At 37.9% G+C, this 15,463-nt stretch overlaps 1 protein-coding gene across 5 annotated transcripts in view; it reads right to left on the bottom strand.

Annotated features, from left to right (window-relative positions):
- Positions 1–704: 704 nt before the first annotated feature.
- The window catches only part of BACH1 (BTB domain and CNC homolog 1), a 47,178-nt gene continuing 32,419 nt past the window's right edge, over positions 705–15,463 (bottom strand). For 2 of the 5 annotated variants that reach the window (XM_067739295.1, XM_067739296.1), the window contains one exon: positions 705–4,656. In XM_067739295.1, the coding sequence (XP_067595396.1) occupies positions 4,201–4,656 (456 nt within the window). In that variant the 3' untranslated portion in view covers positions 705–4,200. The other 3 variants (XM_067739297.1, XM_067739299.1, XM_067739298.1) reach the window with 3 other exon arrangements.

Below are 15,463 nucleotides of genomic sequence, written 5' to 3'. Positions count from 1 at the left end.
AAATTCCATTCTACATGCAGGCCCAAGGAGGGAATGCAGAGGGACCAGCTTTGGATCCACGTGGCTTGTCTTTAGTTGCCTCTGGATTGCTTAAGTCCACGTAAAGGAAAAAATATCCCTGGGAGGCAGCTTTCTTAGGTCTAAACATTGCTTTGCAAGGGGCAGCCTGCACATCACTGAGGCTCAGGCCTGAAAATGCTTGTTCACACAGGAGTACGGCCCCAGAGCCCCTAGAGGGAGCCCTCACTCAATCCGTCCTGGGTGCCAGAAGTACCACTGGAAGGGGAAATGTAAATGAAGGCATTATGCAATGGTGAAGTCTCTCCCCCAGAAACGATCAATGCATAAGGCCAAAATTAAGCCTCCACACAGGATGCAATATCACCCCCAGATGAGACTCACAATTATGGGATCAGAAGACCCTGATCTGGATGCAGATAGCTCTGGGCAGTTGCTCAAAGCTTGATTACAAGGGCCTGGATAGAAGTTGAATGTAACATGGTAGAACTGACTCCACAGATAAATTTTTTAAAACTGAGGACTGAAAAAGATACTACCCCTTACAAAAACCCTACAGCTCTAGCCAAAGACTAAAATTAAATCAGAAGCAAGGCTAAAATCTGTGCTTCCCTGAACACCCAACTGCTGAGAACTTTCTTTTCAGGCATGATTACCAACTAATGAAAGACTCTCTCATACAAATGCCAGAGTCATACTGTTTATTGATCCAAAGACCAAAATTAGTAAACTCATATGAGAGATGAAAAACTGGAAATGGAATGTACAACTCTAGTCAATCAGAAGCAATTTCAGAGAATTTTATTGAACTGTCATTTTATTACCAACATCTAACATTTCTAACTTTGCTACATTTGGATAAGCACATTAGGAAGAAAATGTAAATTAAATACTATGAAAGTTCACTTTTAATGAAACATGATCTTAACAGATATGGATATATTAACTTAGTGGTTTCATTGCATTGTTAGAAAATTATATTATGAAAGATACAAAAAAAATCAATAGCCGTTATTATTTCTGTTTATTTTACAATCAGTATGCCATCTTTGCCATTACGGCTTTAAAATTTCATTCTGCCCAACAAGTTTCAAAGAATAGTTTATTACATGCCTTAATAAAACAGTTAAAATATTTACAAATTCAAAATAGATGTTCCATAACTGAAAAAAGTTCACCTGAGAATTCATTATAACATTGCCATTTTTAAATTTTTTTTCCAAGTTATTAATGTGGCTGAGTGTCCACATGCAACCTGTATCGTCTACTGCACCAAATATATGATTCCTTATTTTAAATTAGTTAAGCATTAAGCTATAGTAAATTATGTTATAAAATGTACAGATGGAGAACTTAGATTTATATCCATATTTGTCTTGAATATAACAATTTAACGACAGATTATTTGCTATAGCTGCAGGATTCAAATAATGAAAAAAACTTTAAGGTATGGTTATTTTATCAAGTTAGACCTAATAGCTTTTGAAAAATCATCAAGCAGTGAGAAGGCTAACTCATAAAATAAGGAACAATGATCATGTAAATATACAATATACAAACTGAAAAACACTTCGCCAAAATTCTGCATGAAGGAAAAGATATACACTGTATACACATAATCCTGTCATTTGTCTTCGGCAGCCTCAAAAAAAAATGAACTTAAAACAAATTTTCTTAGAAAAAACTTCTTTAGAAGTTAATGTTAAAATAGGCATAAATGCGTAATGCTATGCAATATATAAAAACTTCCCCACTTTATGGCCAAAAGACAAAGATAAAAAAGTTTTTTATCTATCTGTCCCTCTGGATTACAACTTGAAAATGATATAGGTATGAGGTAGTGTAGTTACTTGTATTACATGCTGGCTATTAAAAGTAATGCTATATTTTACAAAACATTACACTTGGCCAATAATCAGAATATCATTAAAATAAACCCTTAATGCTAAACTTTATATGTAGAGAGAAATTTAAACCAAGTGCCTTAAAGATCGTATTTAAACTCTGGAGACAACTAGGTTTATAAAATAGAAAGTAATCTTTCAAAGCAGTTATTTACAGTAGCAATTAAAGCAAAAGATTGACATTTGCACATACACAAACTGATGTGACAAACAGTTGAGTGTACACTGAGGTAGGAAATCAAGGAGTCCATTGGCTTGTATAAGATTTTGCATTTTGTAAACCAGAAAAGGTTTTATATTATATTTTGAAGTTAAAATTTAAAATTACAAGTATCAAAGAAATAGCTACATGGGGGTATATATATATATATACACACACACAAACACGTACACATATCATTCTTTTGTAGTACGGGATGCATTACCATTGAATTATCATTCTCCCTGACAAATTCTTGAGTGTACTTATAAAAGCTTCTAGAAAATAAACAAGTCCAACCAGTTTTCTCTTACAACAACTAAGCTGATAACAGAGATAACATACAAACCACTGAAGATACTAGCAGTATCTTCCCAACGCCACCCGCCCCCATGAAAAAGGGTAACATTTGACAAATTGCTCTGAAATATGAAGTCTGGTCCCCACATCCCCTCACAGCAGAGGCCTACTGGTTTGAGACCCATTCCTACACAGCAGATGACGGTCTCCCACATCAGCTACACAAGCCCTTCACTAGACTCAGGATGCAATCTACAAAAGTCTCCTCTCAGGTGTCTCATCTTGGTGAAATGAAGTACTTTCTAATCCAAACACTAAAAATCACTCTCTGGACCCTTTCAGACTGGATTCTGCAAATGTTTCTGTGCATGTGAATATGAAATTTTGTTTTCGTCATTGAGAGGTCCATAGCTTTCGTTTGACTCGCAACCAAGCCTATAACAGCAGCAGAATGGCTAAGAACCACGGTAAAATGTTATGGGGTAGGGGCTCAGATTATCAAAACACTATTGTAAAACAGGATTGAATAAACACAAAGACTGATTTTAAAACGCCCAAGTCCAAAATGATTTGTGCGCCCTTATATACTAGATTTGGGGAAGAGAACAAGATTAAATCTGGCTTCCAAATTCAAACCCACAATGGAACAAGATCAAGTTTCATCCTATTTCACAAACCTGCATGGTTGCTGTAGATACATTTTTATCTATCATAATGCTTTTACAAAGAAACCACAGGACTTCAAAAAATAGGATGGAAAATGAACTGCCACTCCAGATCAATGTAGGCAATCTTCTTACCCCACGTTATCTGGTTTCCTTGCATGGGTGACTTATGGTGGCAAGGCCGACAGCCTTGTATCTGAGGAGCTAGCTCGCCAAGATTCTAGGGAGGCTAAGACAATGCTCCCAACACATGAGCTCATGCCACTGTATCCTGAGTCTTATTTCTTCTTCCAAAGTGACAAGAATGTCAGGAAACAGAAAGATCATGATGGACTCAGATGTGAAAGAGACTGAAGAGAAAAGAGGGAAATGACACTTATCTACCGCTGACGCAGCCAGAACTCCTTGAGAGCCGACACTGAGGAGGAGCAGAAGCCTCTGCCTTAGCCCACCGTTTGCCCGTTTCCTAACCATTCCCAGCGTAGCTCAGGACTCACAGTGCAGGCCAACCAATCTCTGGTTTTAACAGGAGCTGAAGAGCAAAGTGCTGGGATTCAGGCAAGAAGATTACGTCATGTTTTCACACTGCAGTTCTACACCAATATTCCCAAGGAACTGACACCCTACTTCTCAGTAGAACTGAACCCTATCAGCGTTACTTGGGGAGACATTTTCTTTTAAACCAGTATGTTGTAAGAAGGTCAGATTATTAAACTTTTGCAGGCTACTTCTTGATAGTAAGAACTATCTGCTGACGTTTCAAGGTGTTTAAATGTTGTCTGATACGCTACAGTTTTCATTTTCTTATTTATTTTTAATACTGGGAAGAGTCATTACTAATAGTTATTATTCTTTAAAACATGTGAGTTTTCAAAGCCTTACTACATTTCCACATATGGTTTTTCGGTATCCAGGAGGCAAGTCATTTCTGCATCTCCTGCGGAAATCAAGGAAAAGTCAAGGGTTGACTTCAGAGGAATTCCCTTAACGGCAAACCACAAGGGGAGAAAAACGATATTGTTAAGAGACAGATGGCTATGGCTATGTCAGGCTTTCAAGACAATGTCAAAATTTCAGTAGAAAATGAGACGGTCTGAAGGAAGTGGAAGCAAGTTTACTCATCAGTAGTACATTTGTCGGTCATCTGCTGACAGAAATCGGAGATGCCACCACTCTGGCGACACTGCTCCCCGGGCCCGGCCTGCTCCGAGGGGGCGCTGGCAGCTGCCCGGGACTCCGGGCCCCAGGCACCACCCGCCTCACCACCCTTGGCACTGGGATAGCGAGGGCTCTGCTCCCCAGCAGGCGGCCCAGCTGCAGGCCCTTCAGGCAAACTCAAAATCGACGGTAACGTGAGCTCACCATCAGGAGTACTCTTTCCTTTCTCAGAAATTAAAAAGGAAAGTGGGCAATCGGAGGCCGAATACTTGGCGAGTATCTGTATTTGTTCTTGACTTAGAGCTGCTTCTTTACAGACTTGCTGGCAAAGTCCAGTTAGGTTCTGCTTTGTCTCGCCCAGAGTGGACAAAATATGATCCCTTTCCTTCAACAAGCTCTCCTTTTCGTTTTGCTGTGAGGGTGAGAAAGAGAATACAGTGAATTGTGTTTATGAGCTCAATCAACATTCCTAAGGTGAGCAAACATTGATATCCACAGTGTCTTCTCATTATATAAGGTCATGTGGAATTTTTCCTGTCAATTCAATTCAAAAATATATTTAATACCTCAGGTCCATAAGCCCCCATCCAAAACTCTTAGGCCTACATGTATCTTGGGATTCAGAATTTTTCAGATTTTAGAAAGAAAATAGATGCACACATAATTCCTCTAGCAGGGTCTGAGGTAGCACCCCACTATCAAATGTCTTCACATTTCTAAATAAAACACATGAAAGTATCCATGCACAAAGTAGGTTAAATAAAGACTCTACATACCCTGTCAGCTTGTGTCAGTTCTTTGGCCAAAATAGTTTGTGACAAACTTACATGATTTTCAGAGCTTTCTGGATTTGTGGATTGCAAGTAAATGAGTGTGAACTTTTTGGATGGAATGCAACCAAAAGAAGTACAAACACAGTGATCATAACTCCTGCAAGATTCTAGTAATGACTGACATTAGTTGGGCATTTACTTTGTGCCAGATATTGTGAATGTTTTGAAATACGTAACCTCAGCTACGTAATCCTCACAATGACTCTGTTGATTTCAGTAATACCAAACCTATTTTATAGATGGGATTCAGAGTTTAATATGCCCAGAGTCAGAAAGCTAGTGGGTGAGTTACTAAAGTGTGAAGAAGGGAGAAGGGGAGGGGACTTGTGTTTGTTAATTATTATTACTACTGGTGCTGTTATTATTTTCATTTAAATGTTTATCCCTACAGGAAAGTCAACCATGGAATTTTGTTCAAGTTTTCCTGGTTCCGGTCTTTCTGTCTGCCATCACTGGTTGCTGCTGATGGTGTGTCTTTTTTCTATCATTGCCCCACCTCATCCTTCCTACTCTACCACTGCATTGCTCCTAATCTAGTATGAGCTAGAAAACCAAATAATCAAGCTGTTTATAAGGTAAGAGTAAATAAATATTGATAGAGAGTCAAAGATTTCTCTTGTGAAATTTATGACAACTCTCTTGGCCTTCTGCTCATTGGCAGCTTCAAGAGAGCTGAGCTGTTAAATGTTGCCAGCTAACATTTAGACAGGTTATTTCATAGTAATCATCTACAGTGGTCAACCTTTAAATAGATGCTTTTATGGGACAAAAATAGCTAAAAGGTTAGAAAGAAATCTGCTTTGCACAAACGTACTGTTGCGGTTTTAGGTAAAAGTTTTTCTACAAAACTGTGACTCCAACTATTGGTAGTTAGTTTTTAAATATTTCAAGGCCATCTAATATTTTGAGAAAATCTGCAATGAATACAAAACACTAAATTTTTTTTTTTTTTTTTTTTATAAATTTATTTATTTTATTATTTATTTATTTATTTAGGCTGTGTTGGGTCTTTTCTTGCTGTGCACGGGCTTTCTCTAGTTGCGGTGAGCAAGGGCTACTCTTCGTTGCAGTGCACGGTCTTCTCATTGCGATGGCTTCTCTTGTTGCGGAGCACGGGCTCTAGGCATGTGGGCTTCAGTAGCTGTAGCACACGGGCTCTAGAGCACAGGCTCAGTAGTTGTGGCGTATGGGCTTAGCTGCTCCGCAGCATGTGGGATCTTCCCAGACCAGGGCTTGAACCCGTGTCCCCTGCATTGGCAGGCAGATTCTTAACCACTGCGCCACCAGGGAAGCCCCAAAACACTAAATTTTTATACTGCAAGGTATTCTCCAATTTGTTGTGGTTTGAAAAAATAGGTATACGCCAAGAAAAGATATATATATATAAAATAAATAAAAGCAAGATCAATGTTCAGGAAGTACATTTTTTTCTTACAGAAGGTTTGTCAGTTGTAGCCTTGTGATAAAATGAGTCTGCTGGTACCTACAGGGAGAGAACAGTGCCTACCACCTGACCAGAGAAAGAACACATTTAAAGCAATCAGCACCCACTTCTCTTTATGGCCCTTCAGAAGCCAATCCAAATGAGTATGGAAACAAAGCTTCCAGAAGAAAATGAGAAACCTTTTTCCTTAGTCATAATAATATCAGCCACCGACTCCTCTATCAAAGTTAAGATAAATCTCCGTTCTAAATAGCAGCAGACAAAATTTCAACTGTTGGCTGGTCTTTAAAATTAAATATGGTTAAGGAAAATAATGAATATTTGACCTTCCTCCCAGAAATCAGAACTACTACTTGACCTACAGATACTATGAAGATGACAAATATTTTATAACTTCCATATCTTTTGATAAATATCAATACAACCTTAAATATTCTCACTATTACCTCACTAAATAAAGGATGACAGGACTATAAGTATGTCCCATACAAGATGGCTTGCTTCTTTACAACAATTAAAACCAATAGGTACAACCCTGAAACTCTACCATGATTATTTCTAGAAATTAAATGTTCCCTTTCTGTTCCTCCATACTTTAAGCTAACTCCTACATGGGTAAGTTTCCAGGAAATTAGCTGATTTTTCCATTTCACTCTCATTTTAAAACACAAATTTACTTCAATAGCACTCAGTTTAACTAAAGCAATTCAACTTAAGAACTTCATGATATCATTATTAAAGATACCTCCCAAACATACTACCAGTATCCTGCTACCTATTTCTACAATATACTTTAATTTTCTTATAATGCAACTCTATAAATCCTAAGTGTGAAGTGCTATGGCTTTAATCACAGATCTAGTTTTAAAAAATGAATCCTGGTATTATTCTGAATTTTATGGGAAGAAAACAAATTTACATCCAAATCCACATTTTCAACAGCTAGTGTACAATATTCATTCAATGTAAGAAGTTTAAAAAAAATCAAAATATAACTCACCCAGTAAAGATGAGGAGTGGAAGAATTTGGCACCAAAAGAGCCAGGTGACAGTGACAATTAACTTTATTTTATTTATTTATTTATTTATTTTGCGGTACACGGGCCTCTCACTGTTGTGGTCTCTCCCGTTGTGGAGCACAGGCTCCGGACACGCAGGCTCAGGGGCCATGGCTCACAGGCCCAGCTGCTCCACGGCATGTGGGATCTTCCCGGACCGGGGCATGAACCCGTGTCCCCTGCATCGGCAGGCGGACTCTCAACCACTGCACCACCAGGGAAGCCCGACAATTTACTTTAGATTAAAGGGTCCTCACTGCTAGAAAATGGTGACTAATGGTCCCTTATGATGCAAAACCTCTGAATAGACAGTTCCTAGAAATATAAAAATGAGCCTTAAAAATATGAATACAAGTGCTCAGTTTCACTCATAAGAGACAGAGAAATAAAAGCTACCGTGAGATATCAATTCTCACAATTAGATTGGGAAAAAAACAAAAGCTGACAACAAACTCTCTGCGGAGGTTGTGGGCGGACAGACACACATATTACTGCTGGTGGGAAAGCAAAATGCCATAAACCGCTACTGAAGGGAATTCAATAATATCTAACAAAATTACATATGTATTTACTCTTGATCCAACAATCCTACTTCTAAGAATCTATCCTGAAGACACATCTTCTCAAACATTAGAGAAAACAATGTTCAAAGTTCTTAACTATGGCATCCCAAATGTCCACTAATAAGAAACTGGTTTGGATTAACTGTGTATGCTACAGACAGCCACAACTGAGTACTATGGAGCTTTAAAGCAAAATGACAACCACTGTGAACTAAGGAAAATATTTCCTGGAAATCACTTCTTGAGCAAAAACAGTAGAATACAGAATGGTATATACAGAATACTGCTCTGTAGCAGAAAGGGTAATAAAAACACATACAAAACATGAACCTGTTTTTAGAAAAGAAACACAAGGGAAAAAATCTAGAGATTAATGGTAATAGTTACCTACAGGAAATAGCTATGAATAGGGTATAGGGAGAAAATGGGATCAAGACTTTGGAGTAGCTTTTTTAAAACATAGTTTTAACTTTCAAACCATACAGATGTTTTTACATATTCAAAAATTAAACTTAAAAAATTTGAAGAGTAAATCCCAGAAACAGAAATAAAAACAAATTAAATTAATTGTATATAAAATTGCTAACATAAAGAACTACTCTGAATAATTTTTAAATTTTAAACTTCAGTACTATGGTATATATTTAAGGGCAAAAAAAAGCAAAGAAATTTTAAATTTTACTTAATCTCTTTTATTATTGATAGTAATATTGACATTATAATTTTATGACATATATTTCATATGTATGTATTTATCAAATAGTAAATATAATTGGAAGCCACGATTTTCCCTATAATGAAAAAAGATAAAATATAAATACAGCGACTGCCCTGGTGGTGCGGTGGTTAAGAATCCACCTGCCAATGCAGGGGACACGGGTTCGAGCCCTGGTCCATGAGGGTCCCACATGGTGCGGAGCAATTAAGCCCGTGTGCCACAACTACTGAGCCTGCGCTCTAGAGCCCGCAAGCCACAACTACTGAGCTTGCGTGCCACAACTACTGAAGCCCGCATGCCTAGAGCCCGTGCTCCACAACAAGAGAAGCCACTGAAATAAGAAGCCCGTGCACTGCAGCTAGAGAAAGGCCGCGTGCGGCAATGAAGACCCAACGCAGCCAAAAATAAAAAAATAAATAGGGCTTCCCTGGTGGCGCAGTGGTTGAGAATCTGCCTGCTAATGCAGGGTACACGGATTCAAGCCGTGGTCTGGGAGGATCCCACATGCCGCGGGAGCAACTAGGCCCATGAGCCACAACTACTGAGCCTGCGCGTCTGGAGCCTGTGCTCCACAACAAGAGAGGCCACGATAGTGAGAGGCCCGCGCACCGTGATGAAGAGTGGCCCCCGCTTGCCACAACTAGAGAAAGCCCTCGCACAGAAACGAAGACCCAACACAGTAAAAATAAATTTAAAAAATAATAATAAATAAATTTATTTCTTTTAAAATATATATATATAATCGAAGCAAAAAGACAAAAGTTCTGAACTACTAAATTTTGACTAGAAATATCTGCATGAACTCATGATTTCTAACATACCTTTATTTATTGAAGGATAATATACATCCTGAATGCACTCATGATTTTACACACACACACACACACATTTCCCAGAAGAAGCAACACTCCAGCAGCAAGCACGCTTTCTACAATCTAATACCTGCTATAAGAAACCAGGGATTTTTAGAGAAAGGGGTGATTCCCAAATCTTCGAACAAGAGAGGTATAAGGTGAGCCTATGACATGCTGTTCTAAATGGCACAGAAGCACTAATGGGGTCATGTCAAAAGCACACAGCAGCAAAAAAAAAAAAAAAAAAAAAAAAAAAAAAAGCACACAGCACCTGGCAGAGGAGGGTGGCTCTCCCCATGCAAGTCTGAAAAAATGTCAACATCAAGAAGACCAATGACTACTATGGGTTCTAAGAAATTAAATTAGAAAAAAAATAATCCATGAGTCTACAGTGATACTAAAGAGTTGTGGTGGGAGGGAGGGAAACAGGAGGGAAGGAAAGTTCTTTTTATGGAGGAATACCAATAAATGTAAGTGCAATGACAGAATTAGAAAAATCATGATTTTGCAACCCCATTGCAAAGGCCATCAAAGTATGCTTAAAACCAAAGGACATAGGAGTGTTGGGGAACTGGATATTCGTAAAGTGCCTAATAAACACTCCACAGATTACTAAACAATTACAAAGGCAAAAAAAAATTTTGGAAATGATCTGGCAATTCCCATGCACTCAGGTGGGACACGCTGACATTGTGCCTCCCCAACTGACGCAGAATGAAGGACACAAGGATGAACGTTTAATCTCAACCTAAGAACTCACACTTCCACAGTTTACGTGAAATACAAGGAGTGAAGGAAGGTGTTAAATAAAACCAAGGGGAAACAATCAGACTTTAAGAGTAGACATTTTATGAGAACACTGGCCTAGACTCTTCAAAAAGTTACTGTCATTAAAAAAATAAAGGAGGGGGCGAGAAGGAGTATTTGTTCTAGATGAAGAGACTAAAAAGACAGAACCAAACGCATCATGTGAGGATAGGATCCTAGTTTGAAAAGGAAAAAAAAGCATATAGATGAAATACATTTGGGGAACAATTAGGGTAATCTGAATAGGAACTATATATATTGTTTAAGATTTATTAATTTTCTCAGGTGTGACAAAGATATTGGTAAATATATGTGATAAAGATATATAAAAATGTCTATTTCTAGAAGATTCATGTTTAAGCATTTACGGGTGAAATGTCATAATGTGGTAGGTTTCAAATGATTCCGAAAATAAAAGTAGAGCAATAGAGACAGAAAGGCACTGAGACCAAGATAACACAACTGCAGTTAGAAAGAGTCCAAAACTGACTAAGAGGGACAGAGAGAGAGAAAGACCTATAGACCAACCAAGTGGAGCAGGGGGACACACACCTGGCCAGAGAGACAGAGACTAAGACCCACAGAAACAAGGAGACAGCAAAGGTGGCAAAATGTCAATAACTGTTGAATCTACCCAGGGAGTACACGGTTGCTTACTGTACCATTCATTTAACTTTTCTGAAAGCTTGAAATTTTTAGAATGGGGAGGAGGAAAATGAATCTCAAGAAAAAAATGAAAACACATAAACCTGGCTCCCTATGACACTACAAGCATTTTACTGACAAGGACTATGTCTCATTGATCTTTGATTTCCTGGTACCCAGTACATTTAATATGGAGTGACCAGGAGATGCTTATAGAAAACACAACTACTAATATTTCTTGAGCCCTGAACACATGCTGGGCAGTACAAAGAGCTTTCCATCCTTGAAGGTATCAGATCCTCGCACCACACCTGAGGGAGGTACTATTCTTATCTCCATGTTATCAATGAGGGAATTGGGTATTGGAGGTGAAATTATTTCTCCAGGCCACAGAGCTACCAGTGGCCAGGCAGAGTTTCCAGCTGTTTGACTCCAAAGCCTCCAACTGACTTTTGTGTGCTAGTGCAGTAGGTTCTCAAAATTTAATGTGTATGATAAAGATTTACCCAGGAAACTTTTATAAAATGCATGCTCCTGGGCCCCTCCCACAGGTCTGGGATGGGGCTAAGGCAGGTGCATTTTGAGGGGGGCACCCCCGGGGAACTGATGCCAATGGTAAACAGACCACGTTTCAAGACAGGCTGCTAAAGGGCCTTACAGAGTGGCAGAGGGCAGGTTCCAGAAACCCATGGGAGGGTTTGGAGACAACAGTGCACATGTGACTAGAGCAGCCAGTAACATGTGACTAGAAAAGGTTTATTTTTAATAAAATACAATCTTCACAACAAAATTCAAAACACTAAAGACACATGAGGTCATTTTACTCCTACACCATCACAATGGACAAGGGCAATGAAACAAAATGGTGTGTGATCACCTCAACCCTGAGTTCCAGAGCTTTGTGAATATTGTGATTTCTGATCACTTATAAGTTGATATCAATCAATATTTGATATCTTCTAAGAGCAATTACATTTTGGTAATTTAATTTTTTTTCTTTAAAAAGGAAGTTTCATTTCAAGGTTATCTTTGTTTCAGGCCAAAATGGTATCAGAGACACACATTTTCTAACTTCTGAATTAATCTTACAGAAAAGAATAAACATGGCCCTTGTAAAGAATCCTACAGAGACAAGAGTCTTTTAATCAAACACATAACAGAAGTTGAATGATTCCTGAACTTTGTTCAAGATCTTATATTTATTGGTAAAAAGAAAAGTTATGTTTTTGGTTTATAGATTATGCATATTCAATCCTTATAGTCAAAGCAATACTGAATTAATGCCTAACCTCTAACATATTATCAAATTTCAAATAAACATTAAAAGTCAATGCCATCGATTTATCAACCAAATAAATACACACCTTTCCTTTTCTTCACAGGTTTTGTTTTTGATTCTGATAGAACTTCTTGTTGAGAAATACAACTCATTAATTTATTGAATTCGAACTAACATCTCCCTTTGGCTTTCCCAGCACATAAAGACTATAAAAGCACCCTTTACACATGATAACTATACTTTTTTTCATGTGCTGATCCATCCACAGTCTATTAGGCTATTACTTTTAGGACCAACTACAAAAAATTCAAAGTCAATAGGCCAAAGACCAAAGCTTACAAAAATAGGGGACCCTTCACCTGAATATAAATACCAAATGGACATACTGTGAATTTACTAATATTTAATTCAATCAATCATTGGCTATATTAAAATGGATGTTTCATTATGAAACATGTAATTTCCCTTAAATAGGTCTGCTAATTCCACCCACACCATAAAGACTGGGAAACACTGCTTGTCTACTGCTTCCAAAAAGTGACATCCCGATAAAAAAATTTAAAAAACCTGTCCCACTCTACCATATTGTTAATTCTCCATACTACTAAACAGGAATGTGTGATGGAAGCACGGGGGTAACTTCTCTCTACAAAAGACAACAAGGTCCATAGTATCACCCAAAAACCAGGGTCTAAGTTCTATGTAAACTTCTTAATGTAATAAGTATCTTAAGCATTAAACTCTTTTACTTCTGGAAAAGGGCCAGCCAGCTTGTAATTCTAATTAGCTAATAAGTAGCATATTTTCTGCTTATTTTCATCTGAGACAAACATCTGCGGCAGGACAGAAATTTATAGCATGCCTCTTATAATTTGCAACTGGAGTTTGCCTGTATAAATCACTAGAACCGAGAGCAATATGAAGGACAGAGCAGAATTCAAGGAAGCCGAAACACAAAGTAAATCATTCTGATTTAAAAAAAAAAAAAATTACTGTGTCTCCCCTGGGGATATTCTAGAAGAGGAAAGAGACCGAGTTCAGCCTGGCGCACATCTGGGTAATGAGACCCCTGTCGGGCTATCTGCTCTACCTGCCCAGATGTGAGCTCCTGGCAGCCACATTTTCTGTTTCTGCTGTTTGTCCCTGCCCTCTAGTCACAGAAGAGGACACCCAAACCCAAAATAGGCCAACAGGCTAACTCCTTGGGAATTTAGAACTAACTAGAACTGTAGTCTCTGCCTGGACTGGTCTCTGGAGGAGAGGGAAACTATTCTTGAGCTGTGCTGTGGCCACTCTTCTCATACACACTTGGTGGCACACACAGCCAGAGAGAAGGTTCTCTGGGTTCCTGGCAGTTTTCTACTTTCTTGTTCTGCACTATTTACAAGGCCTGGCTCCATTCTTTGGCTTCTAATTGAGACACACGTAAATTCTTACAACAAATTCAGTAATTCATGTTTCAGATGGTTTCTGTTTCTTGCAACCAAAGAGTCCAAATTAATACAATAGGTAAATAGGGTACTGGTTTCTCATTTCATAAGAACTGCAGGAAAACCAAATATTCCCTTCTCTTGGAAATTAACCAAGAGTTATTCCACTGACCATATGAAAGGAACCTTTCCATAATGAGAGAGGCAATATAAGGGTGAGGTCCAAACCCAGAATTTACAGTTTAGGCAGAGACATCAGGAAAGGAGCAATTAAGGGAGAGAAAACTGAAAATTGATAAATAACAGTAGAGCAATAATAAGAAGAAGAAAAAGGTAATATTTATTGAGTGCTTATTATGTCCAGGCACTCTTCCAAGTGCTTAGATGTATTAACTCATTTAATCTTCAAAAATGAATACCCACTCTATAAAGTAAGAATTAGTATTATCCCATCGTAAAGAGGAGAAACCTGAGGGACAGAGAAATTGAACGGCCTGCCCAGAGTTACAAAGTACCACAGACAGGCACAGAATCCCACACTTTTAACCACTGTATCTCCCACTGCTCTCTGTTGAAGCAAAGGCAGAGGAAGCAGAAAGTCCAAAGAAAGTCGCAAGACCTCTTCATCCTAGATACCTGAAATTCAGTAAAAACATCAACTGTCCAGCAATCCAACATCTGACTGCAATCAAAAAATACAAATAAGACCTATGAGTCATGAAATAGACTAGTTCTAAAGGATAACAGCTACTCTCCAACATATTTGCACAGTACATGTCTAAAATAAAGTTACTGATGAAACAAACTCAATCGATACAAAGGGGTTTTTTGTTTTGTTTTCATTTTTGTTTGTTTTTAGGAGGAAGAAAACCATATAAATTCTACTGGCAGATAAAAATCATCACTAGCTGAGGGTGAAGACAAAACTAAAAGAAGCAGGTATAGTAGTACTCCAGTAGTGCAAGTTTATTCAATGTTGATTTCAAATAGCACTATACAAGCCAACAGTCTAGAAAGCATCTCTGTATTACAGTACAGAATAAAAACTAAAGCTAAAATGCTGTACTCTGTCTAAAGGCAGGTAAGTGTTTAATCCAAAGTTGGATAATAAGAAAGGACACTAGTGCTTACAGGTATGGACGGATACACACCCTAAGAGTACTGGGTAAATGTTACTGAATTTGTCACTTTTCTTCTTTGGTCTTAACAACTCTAATCATTCAGCAATATCATATAGGTTTTTTAATATCTCTCACGCCTCTATGTGTAAAACATATGGTTTCTTTTTCATCTCCTTATACAGTTTGCTTCATCTTTTTATATAGTTAAACATCTTCATCTTTTTGCCTAAAGTATATCACAATACTATACAAATAACAAATTTTTATTTTTCCACTTTTCTGAAGGCATATAAAGGCAGTGTCTTTTTTCTAAATTGTTGCTGTTTACTTAATATTCATAACTAGGAACATTCATGTTTAAAGATTTGCTACAATCGCAATTTTAAACTTTTACCAATAATTAACAAAGACCCAAAACCGAACATTCAATGAATGTTTTTACTACTTCTAGGCACTTTTTCCCTGAT

The sequence above is a fragment of the Pseudorca crassidens genome, chromosome 5, assembly GCF_039906515.1.
Source record: "Pseudorca crassidens isolate mPseCra1 chromosome 5, mPseCra1.hap1, whole genome shotgun sequence".
NCBI lineage: Eukaryota > Metazoa > Chordata > Mammalia > Artiodactyla > Delphinidae > Pseudorca > Pseudorca crassidens.
Note: the sequence above shows the minus strand (reverse complement) of the source record. Positions and strands in the feature narration are given on the sequence as shown.